The sequence below is a fragment of the Rhinolophus sinicus genome, chromosome 9 (assembly GCF_057876585.1).
Source record: "Rhinolophus sinicus isolate RSI-liver-muscle chromosome 9, RSI-T2T, whole genome shotgun sequence".
Taxonomy (NCBI): Eukaryota; Metazoa; Chordata; class Mammalia; order Chiroptera; family Rhinolophidae; genus Rhinolophus; species Rhinolophus sinicus.
In genome coordinates, this window is record NC_142509.1 from 29,404,122 (window position 1) to 29,422,156 (window position 18,035).

At 38.1% G+C, this 18,035-nt stretch overlaps 1 protein-coding gene across 2 annotated transcripts in view; it reads left to right on the top strand.

Moving 5' to 3' along the window:
* The window catches only part of TAOK3 (TAO kinase 3), a 149,864-nt gene that overhangs the window by 114,381 nt on the left and 17,448 nt on the right, over window positions 1-18,035 (top strand). For both annotated transcript variants that reach the window (XM_074320998.2, XM_088800982.1), the window contains 4 exons: window positions 3,175-3,309; window positions 11,708-11,944; window positions 13,665-13,793; window positions 17,516-17,719. In XM_074320998.2, coding sequence (XP_074177099.1) covers window positions 3,175-3,309; window positions 11,708-11,944; window positions 13,665-13,793; window positions 17,516-17,719 — 705 coding nt within the window. The remainder of the gene's footprint in view (window positions 1-3,174; window positions 3,310-11,707; window positions 11,945-13,664; window positions 13,794-17,515; window positions 17,720-18,035) is intronic.

Sequence of the window (18,035 nt, forward strand, 5' to 3'; positions counted from 1 at the left end):
CATAAATTTACTTAAAACTGGTCCCGATCATATTGGTATTGCAAAAACTAGTTTGTTTATTCTTGGGTAATAATGTTTTAAAGATAAATTATAACCAAGTGGTATACTTTGTCTTGGTAAAGTAGAACACATAATTGTTCTTAATATTCTAAAATCATTCTTCAACATCAAAGAAGATGTTGGCCCTCTTATCATCATTTGTAAATAATCTGCATTGGTCCCTAACTGCATAAAATATCAATTTGACCTTTTCAACTCTTAATTTTAAAATGCATTCAGATCAGAAACTTCGGGAGCCAGGTTTAATCATTTTCAAAGGTACTGCTACTTGAAGGGGCAATATAACCAACAGACAATATATCCAGTAAAGTAGATAGTTTAATTTTTTTGTACTTGCTTCTCAAGTCACATCCCATTTTAAAATGGCTTCATTATTTAAGTTGTCTTCAGAGTTTTGAATTTGTTTGATGCAAAGGAGCTGAATGTTTTAAAAATCATTTTCCTATGTACTTGAAATGTATATCGACTGTTCGCCTAAAATTTTGCCCCATTTGGTGGTCTCTTGCATAATATTTGAAGACACTCAGTGTTTATTGGTGATCTCTGTTATGGAGATGCTGTGGAAAACAAGAATTCTTTTCTAAAAGGAAAAATATCTTTAGCGTATAAAGCAAAGATTATACTGTTAGCATTATATTATACTTAAAGAAGATTAAAATTTTGGACCTATTCTTTAGACTACTAATATAGCATTATTTTTCATATAAACCTTACTGGGTTATTAGCTATGTGTCAACTAAAATCACTATAATTTCAAGTTTCAACTTTTCCAGTGTACTGCAGTATCCTCGAGTTAAAAAACTTAGCTAATATAATGTGACTTTTAATTTGGTAATCAGGATCCTAACCCAAAAGTGTTCATTTTTATCTGACGGAAAACAAAAGAATATTAAAATTAGGCATATTTGCACATATTTTGTTTTATTCTGTTATGTGAACAATGTGGATTCTAGGGTCTCGGGTCATATTTGTAAATCAAATTATAACAATTTGAAGCTTAGCGCTGCCATCATTTCAGGTCTCCTTCTCAGTCAACGCACTTAATGTTAGCTAATTAACCCTCACCAAAACTGTGACTTAGCAAGGCCTCCTGTAAAACCACAGGCCTCTACCTAGTCTTCTGTTCTGGTTGCTGGCATTTAAAAGCTGCTTGATTTCCAGGGACTGTAATATTAAGTAAGATCAAATTTGGAGATAAATGTAATTTATTAACAAATATTCAGCAATGTGAATGGTAGCAGATCCCAGTGCCTTTCTCTCTAGAACCTAAACCTAGTACATAAATCTCAGCCCCACACCTAATCTTTTTCTGCCGTGTGAAATAAGAGTTTAGATTTCCCAGAAAATAGTGTAGAAAATTTTAATTGACCTATCAAGTACTTTTTTTTTTAAATAAATTTCAAAAATATGGGTTGAGGTACATTTTTAACCTGTGGCACTTTCAAATAGAACTTTCTGCAGTGATGGAAATTATCTATATCTACACTGTTCAGTAAGGTAGCCATAATTAGTGTCTACCTTGAAACATAGCTGATGGGACTTAAGAATTGAATTTTACATTTTATTTAATTTAAATATCTATGTGACTAGTGGCTATCTTATTGGATAGTGTGGTGGTAGAACATCCCTTAAATTTGATATATGTGCCCTCAATGGCATTTAAAGTCCCTTCATTATTTGAAAACAAAATAGACCACAATACAATATATTGGGGGGGAAAATCTCTAAAGATAGATGTAATGGTAAGATATCTTCCCAACATTCTGAAGCATTCGAAATTTATGAAAGAAGAAAGAAAATCAGCCCGATGATAAATTTTATTTTTGCTCTTGGCTTTTACGTAAAAACCTGGATGTAAAATTTAATATCCCTCCAGGCAGATAGGTGTTTTGACTTTTCAAAATTTTATTCTATATAATAAAATTTTGTGTTTTCTAAACCTTTAATTTTGTTGGCTGATGAAGGATATTATTTAAAAATTTCGAATAGTCATGGACAAAATACAAAACTGACTTCTCACAAATGGTTTCTCCTAAAACCCTAGGGCAGTAAGAGAATTAATTTCTCCTTCACTGTCCTGAACATGTACTATTTAAAAATCCCCCATGGTTGTACATGTTTTTGAGCTATTAATTATTACAGTATCTTTTCTAATGGGTTAGAACTACTTACTGACTGACCACTTCATCTTTTATAGAGAGATGCATCACCCTTTGAAAGCATTTTCCCCTTTAAAAGTCATTTCAGTTGCTTTTAAGAAACATCCATTACTACCTTCCAGGGAATGTTATTTTTCACTGGGCGTTGCAATAAGATTAATCATCTTTGCCTATCAAGAAGCATAAGACTTGATTAAATCAGTCAAGGGCATTAAATTCCAGCTTTACTCACACTGGTGACCATACCGAGACTGAGTTGAGGAAGAATTTGTGAAAGTATCATTTGGTTAAAATTGTATGCCTGTCTCTTTAAATCTAAAAAAAAAAAAAATCCTTTCAGAAGCTGTAGAGAGAAGGTGCTAGAACTGTGTACGATCATGACTGGAAAGCAGGATCCCTCAGTGACTGCCGAATCTTCCCAGCACAAGATAGAGAGGCAGTTCAGCACAAGCCTACACTGATTCTAGGCAGAACGATGATCCTACCGAACAGATCGCAAATAAAATTAAATTGAGAAAGCAGATCTTTCAAGGGAATGAGGCGGAGGCTCGCTTTTATGTTAAAAGCAACCAGCATCCTCCTTGCTAGACATGGACATGACATTTTTAAAGGAATTATTTGGTTGCAGCGTTTTAAACAAACTGTTCTAAGGAGTCTGTACATTGCATTGTTTTTTCTATTCCTTTTTTCTTTTGCATATATGTAATTCTGGAGGTAAAGAAAAAGCCTGCCAGGGATTCAGAAGGCATCCCACTAGCGATCAGCTGACATTCCTAACTGAAGGCTGCAATGTGTTGCTTATTCATTTTGTACCGTGGGAGCTGCGGGGACTAGCAGAGAGCTAAACTATGCATTTCAAACAGCAGTGCTTGTGCAGAAAGAGGGGTGAGAGAGAGGCAGCCGGCGAGGAAAGAGCACAGCTGGACTTTCTCCTTGTTTTTATCCATTTCTGCAGGATCATGTATTCATAAGGGATGAGGCGGGCCACGGCGATCCCAGGCCTGAGCCGCGGCCTACCCAGTCAGTTCAGAGCCAGGCCCTCCACTACCGGAACAGAGAGCGCTTTGCCACGATCAAATCAGCATCTTTGGTAAGCAAACACCCCTCTACTCACCTTCCCTTCCTTCCCCTCCTCCCCATCTGGCAGCCTCTCGACCTCCCTGAGCCTCTCTCGGCTTCATGGATGGGAGGAAAGGAGTCAAGAATGTTTTCTCCCTCCTAATAATTTTATTCATTTTAGAAAAAAATCTGTTGGCATAGCAACCTGATCTCAGATATTTTAGCATTGTCTACGGCATGTAAAAAAAAAAAAGCCTTTGTGTGTGTGTGTGTGTGTGTGTGTGTGTGTGTGTGTGTGGTGTATTTATATGTGCTGTATATGCAAGATAAAAAGGGCTTTAAAATGAAGTTGCTAGCATGTTCAGTTTTTAAAAAGCTGTTTGTCTTTTCATTAAAATAATAATGCTAAAAATATTTTAAAGGTATTTGCTGTGTGTGTATGCAGGGCACTATGCTTCTTTTTGTATAGATTCATGTGTGTCTATAATGTATACACACACATCAAAAGATAAAACAATTTTTAAAAAATATGTGGTTGCTGGCTACTGTATATAATTGTAGAAAATAAGAATACTTGCTTCCCAGCGATGGATTGCTGGTTCGTTCTGGTTCATTCATTTATTTATTGCAACAATGGTAGTGGCTGCACTTCCCCGTTTAACCCCTGAAGAATTTCCTGGCACCAGTAAAGCAAGGAGGGCTTTGTAGGAGAGGATAGGGATGGTCGTGGAAGAAAAGATACTGTAGGATCCTTCAGCATTTTTACTATTGCAAATGTGATTGCTGGATGCCCTTGTAGTAGCAAAAGGGGTGTGTGCTGGAAGAGTTAGTTTTCATGCCTCCTCCCCTTGGTCCCCAGCGCGTGCGCGTGCGTGCTCACACACTCACACACTCACTCACACACTCACTCACACACACTCGTATCGTTTCATCCTTGGCACTCTAAACTCTCTTTAATCTTTTGCGTCTCAATCTCACTTCTCAGCCAGAAAATGATTGAAATATCAGTTGTTTTGCCCAAATTGATGTTAGAGGTTACATGTGCAGGAAGAGTTAGTGTACGCTGCTTGGCTATTCCATTTAGAACCTGTGATGACATCATCCAAGGCCGACCCAGAAATGATTCTTTTTTTCTTGTCCTATTTTTTAAACCTGATTTCCACTTTTATTTCTCAGGTCTTTTAACGCCTTCAATTATCTTTGGAATTGATGATGGAGTATAATCTTTAAAAACCCAAATATAGGGAAAATGGAAGTTAAAGCACCTCCATATTTCTATGCCTGCTACTGTCTAAAAGCAAGCAATTTAACGTAGACTGCTTATAAATAATAAGCCTGCCTTTAAGTTCCTTTGTATAGAAGTTTCTTGTCATCTCGTTCATAGACAATTTTTTCATTTTAAATAAATACAATGCTGTGTAATGGAGATCTTAAAATGTCCACTATGTATTTGGTAGTGATTGTTAGGCACCTATAAAAAACATGGCTTTGAGTCTAAATAAAGCATGAAATATTAAATAATAACTATCTTCATTCCATGATATCTGACAAAAGAAGAAGTATGGTATTTATGGAATATTACTACTCACCACCGACTCTTGTGAGACTTGTAACCTTTATCCAGACCTGTTCATGTTGAAACGAGAGGAGAAATGATGAACAACCAACTGAGAATCAGAGCACCATAAGCAGGTTTTGCCTGTGAAGCAGACATTATACCCAGTGGGTTTTTCCCTCTGGGACAGGTTCTCCTCTTTTCTCACTTGCCACACCCTCATTCCCATATCATATATTCATAACCTCCTCCCAGTAAGATAATAATATTACTGCCATGCCAGAGTGATCTCACGCTCATATTTGGGGACTCACCCAGAGCTCCTCTGTGTGCACATCACCCATCACCATCTTCTTCTCTGTGGATAATGAAAGCCGCTTCCCCACTGGGCCCCCTCAGGGCTCTGGGCAAAGTCCTCAGGAACCCCTCTGAATCCTAAGTGTTTATAGTGCCCAGCGGGGATCGGTCTCTCTGATGGACTCTTTATTTGCTAAAAGGCCCCTGACTCTCTAGTAAGTTAAATACAGAGTAGCTGATAGGCTGTTGCTGTAGCCACAAAATCAGTTGGGTTTTTTTTTTGGAAAACCCTCTCCAAACAAAATGCTTTGGGAATCATGGTGGGGTTGATGGAAGTTATCAGAGATCCGTAGTATTTGTATCTAGTGGTTTTAGGGAGAAAAAAAAATAATAGAAGGGAAAAGTGGTATGATGTCTTAGGATTCCACGTCCCATTTTGGACAGTCTAACTCTTGGTATGGATGTTTTAATGTATATTACCAAGTATTACAGTTCTACTACCTATTATATTATTTTAAAGGCTAGTTTCAATAGGAATATTTAAGTCAGGACACTGGGATATCAAAAAGAAGTATCTAATTTTTAAAAATATATCATGAATCTTATTGTTTTTCATGGATCCCGACTCAAATGAAAAAGGAGTAAAATTACTTAAATGACACAAAAGTAAGAGCAAGATCATGGCAAAATGAAGGTCCAGTATAACAAATAATCAAATCCATGGTGAAACCTCTCTTCACTTCTCATAGTTGGTAGCAACACGATATTGATTTATTTATTTTGGTTTTACTCTTTCTCTATAATCTTCTCGTCAAAGCCACAGAGTGATCCGAAAGTGAACAACAAAAAGAAAAAGAGGAATTTAGAAATAGTTTTTCAATTACTAGATAAATAAGTGACGAGTATATGTTTTAAATAGACTTGCAAACTGAAAAAATGTATATATAACGGTTTCTCATTTTTGCTTTATCAGCCTATCTCTTCTACACAGCCTAAAAGAGTAGGCCTAGTTCTGTGGCTTTTCCCCTTAGCATTTCTTTCTAGATTATACTTTTGAATGGGGTTATTGACAAGTATATGAAGCCCATGGGCCACAGGCTTTTACTGCTAGGTGTTTTTATTGTTGTGGCACCTTAAAACTCATATTTTTAGGTTATTATGCATCGCCCCACCATGCATTTGTAACAAAGGAAAAGCATGGACTGCGAACGAACCGTGATACCAGAGGAAGCCCTGAGGAAACTTTAGAATTATATATTTTTAAAATTGTAATCATTTAAGGGCAAGATTACTGACCTTATTTTGAAAAATTAGGAAAAGGGAATTTCATGGAACCTTTTTAATTTTATCCTTTCTTTTTCTTTTTCTGTAAGAAAAGTTCACATTGGGCTGATTTGTCACCTGGAAAAAAGTTGTTTATATGTTTTTCAGAATTGCTCATCTGATTTCTTGGGCCTTTGAGATGTGTCTTATTGTTGGTGAATGGAGATACTAATATTTTAGTTAGATTAATGACCCACGAGAGTGTTTTCAGCTGATGTTACATCTGATGTCATTTCTTCTCAAATTTTCATAATGTCTGGGGTCACGTATAAAGAAAATTGAGAGACTTCAAGAGATTAAGTAATTTGCCCATAGTAGTTGATATAAAGACCAAGACCCTATCTATTAGATAATTTACTTTGGGCTCTTATGAAGGAATTCTCACTGGAATACAGTGGTCTTCCGACCTAGGTGAATGTATATTAGAATATGCATTAGGGAGAGGGGCATAAAACTCTCCAGGAAAGGATGTAGGAGAAAATGATTATTGTCCTATCTATGCAAACATAGATTCTTTTACTTTGATTTTACAGATTCAGTAGAAAAGCTTATAGAAAATGAAATCTTCATTTGGATTTTTAAAAAATGCAAGTTAATTATTCAGCTAATTGTGAAATTGTGTACCTGAGTGAGTTTGATAGACAGGCATAAAAATATTAGAGATTCAGCAGTAAATGCTACTGTTTCGCCACTCAGGAGCCCCACTGTTCTGTTTCTAAATGCTTGAAAATGTGTTCTCTTCCTGGATGGTGTTATCAGAGGATGCTTATCAAAATATTGCATATCTCCTCTTTCCTTTTTGTTGACCTCTTATTCTCACTAAGAGCACTGCTGATACTGTTTTTCACTTGTGTTGCCAATCTATATGCCCAACCCACATGACCAAACTCAATAAATGTGTGTTGAATGAATGAACAAATGAATGAATGACGTCTATTTCAGCTCTGGTACCAAATGAGAATTTGGATTTATAAGTACGTATTTCAAAGCTCTTCATGTCAGTTTTTCTGTATAAAGCAGAATTGCCTGTTATCAGTTATTACTTTTAGTACAAACTTAAAACAGTTTTTCCCTATGTGTTCTAAAGAGTGGAACGTCAAATTTCTAATGCCAAAGTGTGAGTCACTGTATTCTTTTTAAGAACTTGCTATAAATTTCACTTGTTCTAAGTGCTGAGGGGGGCCAGTTTTATCATAAGCATTATTTTGATTCTTACATATAATTAATCTTGTAAGTTGGCTTTGATCTTGTAAGAGGGTAACATTATCAGCCACCTTGCTTCTCTTTTATATTCAGTAAGTTGCTTATTAGTCTTCTAGCTCAGTGTTCTGTTCTTGATAGGCAAATAGTACACTTTGGGTGAAGTGATGTGTTTTAGGGCCAAATTTTGCTGGAATTAAATCCAGTAGAATGGAATGTCTACAAAAACTTCCTGAAAAAAGCTCAGTCTTCCTTTATGGTTCTTTATTTTTATATACATATATTATTCCAGGTATATGAAATAGTTAATAATTCAAATTCAGAAATTATACATACTGATAATCTACAACCTGGATACAAGTACAGTTTTGTTGTTAAACTTGACCTTTCTCTTAGATCCACTTCTTCTGATCTATGTCCCTATCACCAGAAATGCTTAGTGGAAGGAAAAAGAGACATATTACTCAGAGCCTGGCAGAAAAGGAAGGAAACCAACATTATTGAACATTTCTTATGTGTCAGACACCTTGGGAGGCACAAGTGTTATCTTATCAGCAATCTCATCCTAGCGGTGCTTCCTTTCTACATATGAAGAAAGCGGAGAGACTTCATGAGGTTCAGTAATTTGCCCAAGGTCAGTTATATGGTCAGGGATGGAATGAGATATGTCTGCAAGCAACCTTCTGGTTGTAGCAGGATAAAACTGCTCACTTTGAGTTGATCACATTTCTGAGACTACCATTGTGAAAGCTACAGTCCCTACATTTCTATAACTTTCTCTGATTTTTGGACTTACTCAGTGTGTAACTTAGACTTACCATTCTCTGCAGCTTTGGCTGTTTGGGTGTTGAACCCCTCCTCCATTACTTCTTAACAGAAAGTTTCTTTTCTGCCTTAGTGATATGAATTTCCTCAGACAATTCAAGAACCATAGGACCTTAGTTCAAATCCCAGGCTTTATAAAAATTAAAGAGGTAAATTACATGTGAAAGTATAATGTAAACCATAAAACATAATAAAATTATGAGCTATTTTTTTAAATTTTATTGACCATATAGTGTATTCATAAGACACAAAGTTTAAACTTAAAATAGGCATACATAACTGTAGGTAACATATTTTTTATAAGTTTCATGTTGAACTTCCAAATGAAACATCTGGTTATACTTTTATTTAAATTCATCTATCTAGCTTGAGCATGGAATTTAAAAACTCACTATCACAATATATATCTAAAAAGACAATTACTTTCAGACTTAGAACGTTTAGCTGTATAAATGGAAGTTGATATTAGGAATTTAAGAAGGTGATTATCCAAATTATGGGAAGCATTTAAAAGCAAAGTGTCTTTCCTGGAATTGATTTGTTACAATGATAGCATGTTGAGCTTTGTCATTTGTTTTTGCCACATTCTTGTATGATCTGGATGCAGCAGGATCACCCTTTTCACAGGGACTCACTCACCAATTAGGATAGAAAATGTTCCCAGCACAACTCGGTTCTGTTTTATCCTTAGGCTGCCTGGTTTAGGGACATAGCCGTACTTTATTTTATTGACCACAAATCAGTCAAACATTCTGCTGGCAAGTTTTAAACATATCATGATAGCTTTAGAGTATTCCATGCTTCAGCTTTGGAAATCTGATTAAAGAAGGAATGGTAAAATAAGAAAAAATAAGTACATCGATAAAACATACCACAAACATCACACTCGAACAGCTACTTCACTCCCATATTTCTCTGAAAAACATGTGAGTTCAGAAAGGAATAAATGGTATCCTTTCTGTTGATTGGAATGGTTTTTTTCCCTACAGTTGAACTTCAGGAAGGCACAAGCATGAAGAAGTGAAATATACACATATACTTCAAGCTACTTCTTTCTTTCCTTCTTTTTATCGTGAAATAAGTCCATTAAAATATATTTATTGTGATGGCAAAATAGATTATTTTCTTTAGAATGTTAGGTGCCTCTTTGGTGGCGATATCCCTTTTTTGGTCTTGAAATATTGTCCGCTCTTATTCCTCATACTTTAAGGAGGATTGTCCTTTAGAAAAGAGAAATGAATATGAAACCCAGCGTTAGTTTCAGCTGGAAAGGTTTCAAAGTTCGGCTAATGTTTAATGGTGTACTTTGATAATACTATCCAGTTACAGAACAGCACTCTCTTGATAGTAAGGACTCAATCTAATATTCAGGGACACCTTCTAAAAAGAGTAGAGAAACAAACAGTTCTTTGTACAAAATGCACTTTGACCCATGAACTGAAAATAGTAGAGAGAATGAATAGCAGCATGAAGATTTCGAGTAAAACTTGTTTGAGGTTTAGATTGAGGAGAAGTGGCTTATAGGAGTGACTAAATTATTTAAAACAAAACCAAAGTTATAATTTTGTAGTTAAATTTTTTTTTTCCTAAGATAGGAAGGATGAAAAGGAAGTGACCAGAGAACCTGACAGGAAAATAAAGAGGGGTGATAAATTGAAGGAAGCACTGAAAAATCAGAAAAGGTAGAAACGAGATAGCATAATTTACATTTGCTGTCTTCAGGTTGTTGGTTACTCACTTGAGAATGGGTTAAAGAAAAATGACTAAGAAAAGTGGCTGTCCAAAAATCATAGAAATGCTTTCTCCTCTTTAGGAGAGGAAATAAATGTATTATAATTTGTTAACATCTCTTTGGCAGAGGAGGGGAGGAAAAGACAGATGATTTAAAAGGAGAAATTTCTTTCTCTCGATTCATATTAAGAATAGGAAATAAATCTTGTTCAAACTATTTTGAAAGGATACTCAAAATTCCTGTGACAGAAAACGATCCTTAACACACAAACAAGCAATATGATATAGCACAGTGGTTCTCAGAGGGATTGTGCCCCCCAGGGGACATTTGGCAATGTCTGGAGACATTTTTTATTGTTTTGACTTGGGAGGTGCTACTGGCATCTAGTGGGTAGGTCAGGGATGGTGCCAAATATCCTACAATGCACAGCACAGCCCTTCAAAACAGAGAATGATCCGGTTCATTGTCATAGAGCCAAGGTTGAGAAACCCTGGTATAGTGGGAATAGCATGGCTCTGGAATCAGACAGAAATGGGTCTGAATCCTGTCTCCACCCCTTATTAGCTACGTGACCTTGAGCATATATACAATGATATATCAAAAATATGTAAATACATTTTGGCTGAATTAATAAATTAATTCCCTCGAGTCTCAATTTCTACATCTATAAAATAGGAATGGTAACGCCTGCTTCATGAATGAATAAATGAATGACTGAATGAGATAGGATTTTTTAGGGTTAGAGATAAAGTATATAAAGAGCACCCAGCACAGTGCCTGGTACAGGTGAGTGTTCAGGAAATACGAGATTAGACAGTTAAGTTCGCGAACTCATCCTAGAAAAAGTGCTACATACCTCATAGCTGAATGTCACTATGGTCACCTTCGAAGTACTCCCCTTGGGAAGCTATGCACCGACACCAGCACTTAGTCCACCCTTCAAAGCAATTCTGGAACTCTTTTTCTGGAATGGCCATCAGAGCTGTAGTCATATTACCCTCAATGTCCTGAATGTCATCAAAATGTCTTCCTTTCAATATTTCCTTTACCTTCGGGTAAAGAAAGAAGTCACTGGGGGCCATATCAGGTGAGTAGGGAGGGTGTTTCAATACAGTTATTTGTTTACTGGCTGCAAACTCCCTCACAGACAGTGCCATGTGAGCTGGTGCATTGTCGTGATGCAAGAGCCGTGAATTGTTGGTGAAAAGTTCAGGTCGTCTAACTTTTTCATGCAGCCTTTCCAGCACTTCCAAATAGTAACCTTGGTTCACTGTTTGTCCAGTTGGTACACATTCATACTGAATAATCCCTCTGATATCAAAAAAAGTTAGCAACATTGTTGCAACAAGTTTGCGAAGTTAATTGTCAGATCTCATAGTAGGTGAAGTGATGGTGACAATGACAAATAAAATGGAGCCAGAGGGTTCTCCCACTTTACCAGAAAGTTTGTCTTCCGTGAACCTGGTTACCTGAGTTCTGTTCCCCAATCCCAATCAGGTTACACGGCAGATCCATGAGCATGAGCAGGAGAACGAGTTGCGGGAACAGATGTCAGGTTATAAGCGGATGCGGCGCCAGCACCAGAAGCAGCTGATCGCCCTGGAGAACAAGCTGAAGGCTGAGATGGACGAGCACCGCCTCAAGCTCCAGAAGGAGGTGGAGACACATGCCAACAACTCGTCCATCGAGCTGGAGAAGCTGGCCAAGAAGCAAGTGGCTATCATAGAAAAGGAGGTCAGTACGTGCACACCTGCCTTCGTGCCACAGCCACGCCAGGCCGGGCCCATCAGTGGTCTCCTGTTAGCAGGGCGCAGGAGGGCTGTGATTGGGGGCGATAAAGGAATAGTGTTGCTTTGATGGGGGTGGGGGCTATGGGGCTACTTAAAATTGTCGTTAAAAGTTAAAATAGTAACTAAAGGTATATATCACATTCTTGTCCATTCAGATGTAGTCTGAGCATCGGTCCCTTGGTGGGGGTCTGGGTAAAATAAAAAGAAACAAGATGCCTCTGTCCTGTGGAAACGTGCACAGTTCAGGTCTGTTCCTGTACCTGCCACACCCACAGTCCTCCTCAAAGGAAAACTGCTCCACACACAGTCCCTGTTAGTGGTGATAATCCCTGCCTGCAGCTCATTGACCTAGGGATGGCCTCCTGACCCATGGCTGCAAGGAATTCATCTGGCTATTCCTTGAGTCTTCTAGGGAACATCTCTCTTCCCCACCCAGGTTCTAAACTAATTTAAAAACAGATAAGAGGGTAAGATACAGAGTCAAAATATCACCTTTATTACTGATAAATGTTAGATGGGAGAAGTGATTTATGTCTGAAGGAAAATGGGCCTAATAATACTGAACAAAATTAAACAGACCCACCTACCCAGGCACTAGTAGTGCTAAACCAGTCGCCTTTCCTGCCACCCCCTCGCCCGATAAGACTTTCATAGCATGAAAAAGCCAGGGTGAACATGTGCACCCTGGGGATGGAGTGACTAGTGCCAGGGTGCCAGGGGTGTTTCAGTAATTAAGCTCTCTCTCCACATGGAAAAAAACCTCAGTTGTAGAAGAAGCATTCCCCCAACAGCCATCAATCTATGAGGCAGTGTGGCATGAAAACCTCTGCCCAAACAGGGATGACGTTGATTAAATAAACCAGTCAGATTCTTTCTTGGGGATTTGACATGGTAAATATGTGGAGAGAATTGTTCATAATGAGCAGAATTGTTGACAATGGAAGCTAAAGGTGAAAAGATATATAAAAAGACCCATGAAGCGTAATTCCCTCTCTATCCCCTAAGCACCTCATCTTACATATGGGCTTCATCTAATGGTTCCCTGAAACTTAGATTGGGTCACTTTCAGGAGCCAATATTTATTAGGTTATCTTTTATTTGGTCTGTGTTCTATCCACTTAGGAGCCCCCAAAATGTCTTGGTGTCTGACTGTTGTGGATTGTAGCAGGTACTAAGAAATCAACCGTCATTAGCTTTGCCTATTATACTAGAGATGACCCCTCTAGGAAATCTGATAGTTGGAATAATTAATGGATTAGAGTTAGATTCTTGGAACAAAACTGACCAATTATGTTTATCCGTTTTTATAATATAATCCTTGGGCTGCTAATAATATGATAAAAAATACTTTATTATAATCCTCAGTTTACCTTTCATCCCATGTATTTGTGTGTGTGTGTGTTCAATAAAACATGTTTATGGTTTATCTTCATATTTTTCCTACAATTGGGAATATGTTTTTCAATAGTAAGTTTGTTAATTTGTTTGTTTAAGATACAGGAAAATCAGAGCAAGCATTTCCTTATTTTGTTTTTAATTAATTACTTGTTCAAAAAATTACATTATTCAGCATGTATGTATTTTTCTAATGCAATGGAGAATATAAATAGCTGAATTCTGTGTGACGCACAATTCATCCAAGATCATATTTGTTATTTTACAAGGCAAAGGTAGCTGCAGCAGATGAGAAGAAGTTTCAACAACAGATCTTGGCCCAGCAGAAGAAAGATTTGACAACTTTCTTAGAAAGTCAGAAGAAGCAGTATAAGATTTGTAAGGAAAAGATAAAAGAGGTAAGAGCACCAATATTTGTAGCCACCAAGTTGCCATTAGAATGGTTGGAACTTGAAACTGATTCATCTTACATAGTAATCTATTCATAGTGTAACCCATTGACTCTCAAACTTTACATTACAATCACCTGAAATGCTTAGTGAAACAGATTGCTAACCCAGCCCTAGCTTTTCTGATTCAATGGGTCTGGGGTGGAGTTTGAAATACGCTTTTCTAACAAGATCCCAGGTGATGCTGATGCTGCTGGTCCAGGTACCACTCAGGAGCCATTTGGTCACATTCTAAACCATTCTAGCCTATTTCTGGTTTATTCCCCACTTCAGTCAGAGCGATCTTTTCAAACTATAAGTCTGATATTATCACCTCATGTTTTTAACATTTATTGACTTCCCGTGGCTTTTAAGATAGATACCACCATATTTCCCCCAAAATAAGACCTAGCCAGACAGTCAACTCTCATGCATCTTTTAGAGCAAAAATTAATATAAGACCGGGTCTTACATAATATAAGACCGGGTCTTATATTAATTTTGCTCCAAAAGATGCATGAGAGTTGATTGTCTGGTTAGGTCTTATTTTCGGGGAAACAGAGTAGAAGTCTCTACATGGTCTGCTACCAGCCTCACCTCATACCACTGTTCCGCTCACCTGCTTACCCCCCACCCGTCACCCCCAACTCTTTGCTGCTCCTGCCACAATGGTCACCTTTTGGTTCCTCAAATTTATCAAGCTCTGCCCTTCTCCAGGGTCTTTGCTCATAGGGATTCTTCCTCCAGGACGCTCTCCCCACCCTTCCCCCAACCCCTCCCCTGCCACAATTCTGCTGTTAATTCCTTCTCCTCCTCCTTGTAAGACTTAGGATTGTTTATAAGTACTTTATCTTAAATGTCACTTCCCCAGGGAAGCCTTTCCTGACTGCCTCAACCAAAGTAGGAGCCTCTGGTTTCATAACACTAGTTTTCAATTTTACATCCTCTAAGGATTCTTTGAGCTACTTTCCCTACTACCAAGTAAGTGACATAAGCAGAAACCATTATTATTTCTTTTTTTTTTTTTGCCCATGAGTGTATTCCTTGTATCTGGTACATGCGAATATTTGATAAATGAATGATCGATTTTTGAATGTTTGGTTGAAGACCACTAGTGGCCTTGGAAAGTCCTCCTGCAGAACTGCAATTTGATCTGAAAGCTCAGATTTCTTCAGTTCTCCTTTTACCAGTCCTTCCACGTGAATTGCCTACATTTCCATAGCATTTCCTTCCCATAAGACTACTAGTTTATTAAGGTTTAATAAAATTTAATATGGAGCATTGTTCTAGTATATAAAATCATTCATTTGAGTCCATATTCTAAGTTAATAATATGAGACTTAGCAAGATTCCTCTCCAATTCTTTTTTTCATTAGGAAGTGAAAGCAAGTGGTTTGGGGTGGGCCGTGGGATCTTTTGCCCTGCCTGGAAGAGCCACCGGTCATTGCTGGGCCTAGCAGACATTTGTATTTGATCCACACTGCCTGAAGGGGAAGAATCTCTAACACTATAAGATCTAGAAAACCAGGCTGTATAGAGCAATGGCCCAACCAAGAAGGTTCACATTCTCTCCATTTTCTCTTAGTTATTGCTTGAGCCTAATTGTTATATCGCAATAGAAAGGTGTTGCTAGATCACAGAGATACCTTTGTGCTTACCATAAGAAATTCTGAAATTTTCTCAGCTGCAGATACATTCTTATTTCTCACTCCATGTGCTTACTCATGCTCTGGAGGCCATACTTTATGACTGCAGCCGCCATTTTGAGCTAAGATACTGGAGATTGCACGAACTCCACCTTTAGAAAATTCTACCGCAGAACAGCATCCAAGAGTCCCCACTCAGCCTTCAGGCGTAAGGCCATTTTGGGTTCACCATACTCAGATTTATGAGTCCAAGAGACCACAGGCCTAACCTTTCAATATGCTCATGAGGAAAACAAGCCTAAACCCAATTTGAGATAGCCTCAGTAAGTCTTTCCGTGCAGAGCTAATATTACCCTTTATTACTGAAGTAAAGCTTAGTTCAGACGGTTTCAAGTGGCCTGTATATTTAGATACTGGTATCCCTGAAGGTGTTGTCCTTGGGATGACAGAACAGTCTCCATCATCCCCACTGTTGATAAACAACAGGGGTGTGGGTAATACTGAATGCTGGATGGCCCAGAAATGATTTAGTCTTCATTTTGGAGTGAATTTGTGTGATCCTATTTGAACGTGGGTGTGCAATGTAGTGGTTAATGTCAAACCTAGTAGTGAAGTCATAGCATCAAGAAATGAGTCACCCAGCCTTCCTGGTGCGATCCCAGCTTACACCAGGCTGGAAGCAGCTCTTGCTCTTGTAGATTCCAATATTTCACTTAAGGCTTCACTGGAACAAGAAAGTTGAAATTTGATTTACAAGGACTTCTTGACTAAGTGCAAAAATAATCTAAATGGTGTGTGATGGCTGCATCACAAAACATTAAATAAAGTAGGCGTTAGCGATTAACGGAGATTTCAACCGCATGATTAGTTAGCCAAACATGATAGGTCAAGCTTGTCCGTGGCAACAGTATGAAGAAGAGTATCCTGTCCTTTCTCTAACAGGGGTCACCTTACTTTCCCTGTAGGCTAACATCTTCTTAACTGTTCTGATGCACTGCTGTCTTCCCTTTACCCATATGGGCTAGAATAATTATGAGTTTTGTCCTTTTGAAAATCTAGGTGATTTGTTTATCCTCCAATCCCAATTGAAGAATCTTTTTTCCTGAAATTCAAATGAGTAACATTTGCAGAGTTACTTCCTACCTTTGAAACCTTTTCACCACCTCCTTCGTCTAAGCTACTGCCTTCTCTCACCTGAACCTTTGCACTAGCCTAGTTGTCTCCATGGACAAACTCTTGCCTTCTTCATTCTGTTCTTCCCATGGAAGCCAGAGTCATCTTTTTGAAATGCATCTTGTTTTAACCGCCTCCCCCCCCATATAAAATCCATTTTGCCTAAAGATCAGTGTCCTGAACTTGGCCTAGAAGGCCACAGAGGGTCCTGTCTGTCTGTCCGGCCTCATCTCATGTGACACTGCACCACACTCTGGTTTCAGCCCCTTGACCATTCCATGTCCTATTTTACCCATCCTAAGGGTTTTGCACAGGCCCTTTCCTCTCCCCAGAGTATTCTTCCCCCCTCCTTTTTGACTGGTTAATGCCTACAATTTTTCAAATTTCAGCTTAGTTGTTACCAAAGTCCAATATTTTCTATTAAACATCCAAGTTCTCACCTTCACAGCAGTTATCACAGTAATTTTCAGTTCAGTTCTGCGATTCTTTGATTAATTCTTTATTCTAGACTGTAAACCCCCATGATGGGAAATATCCTGTTCTTTTGTTCACTGTTGTATCCGTGTCTTGCACAATGCCTGTCACATGATAGGAACTCAGTAAATGTGTATGGGATAAATGAGTGAACGAATCATTTCTGAGAGCAAGAAGCCAGAGAAAGAAGCCACATGGAAACTAATAAGTCTCCCTCTCGCTTAATATTCAATTAATCAATTAAAAAAAAGAAAAGAATTGTTGAGGAGTGTGTGCAACCCCAAATATTTTCATTTGCTTTCCAAATGTTTTAATCTACCGTTGCAATAAACGATTATAGTTCCTTTGGCTGACGAGACCGGCATGGTTGTGTTTTGTTTTTTTCCTTTTTGTGTGAAGGAGATGAATGAGGACCATAGCACACCCAAGAAAGAAAAGCAAGAGCGGATATCCAAGCATAAAGAGAATTTGCAGCACACACAGGCCGAAGAGGAAGCCCACCTTCTCACTCAGCAGAGACTGTACTACGACAAAAACTGTCGCTTCTTCAAGCGGAAAATAATGATCAAGCGGCACGAGGTGGAGCAACAGAACATTCGGGAGGTATGGATTATGTTCCTAACTATTGTCACTAACTTATGAGACATTGAACTTGGTGAGGATCCTGACAGTTCTGTCCATTCCTATACCCTTAGCCTTTATAGTCTGTAGCGCACTGCCTGAGACAAAGTAGGTATACAAAAAGTCAGGGAGTGAATTTACCACAGAGGAGAGAAAGCCCATTTACAGAACAAGAAATCGACTTTTCCCAAATAAATGTAATGGAATTGTATTGAACACCTATGAGAAGCCATATCGTGCAGTGGAGAATCAAAAGAAACAGAATAGAGAATTTTTGCTCTCAGCTGTTGTCATAGAC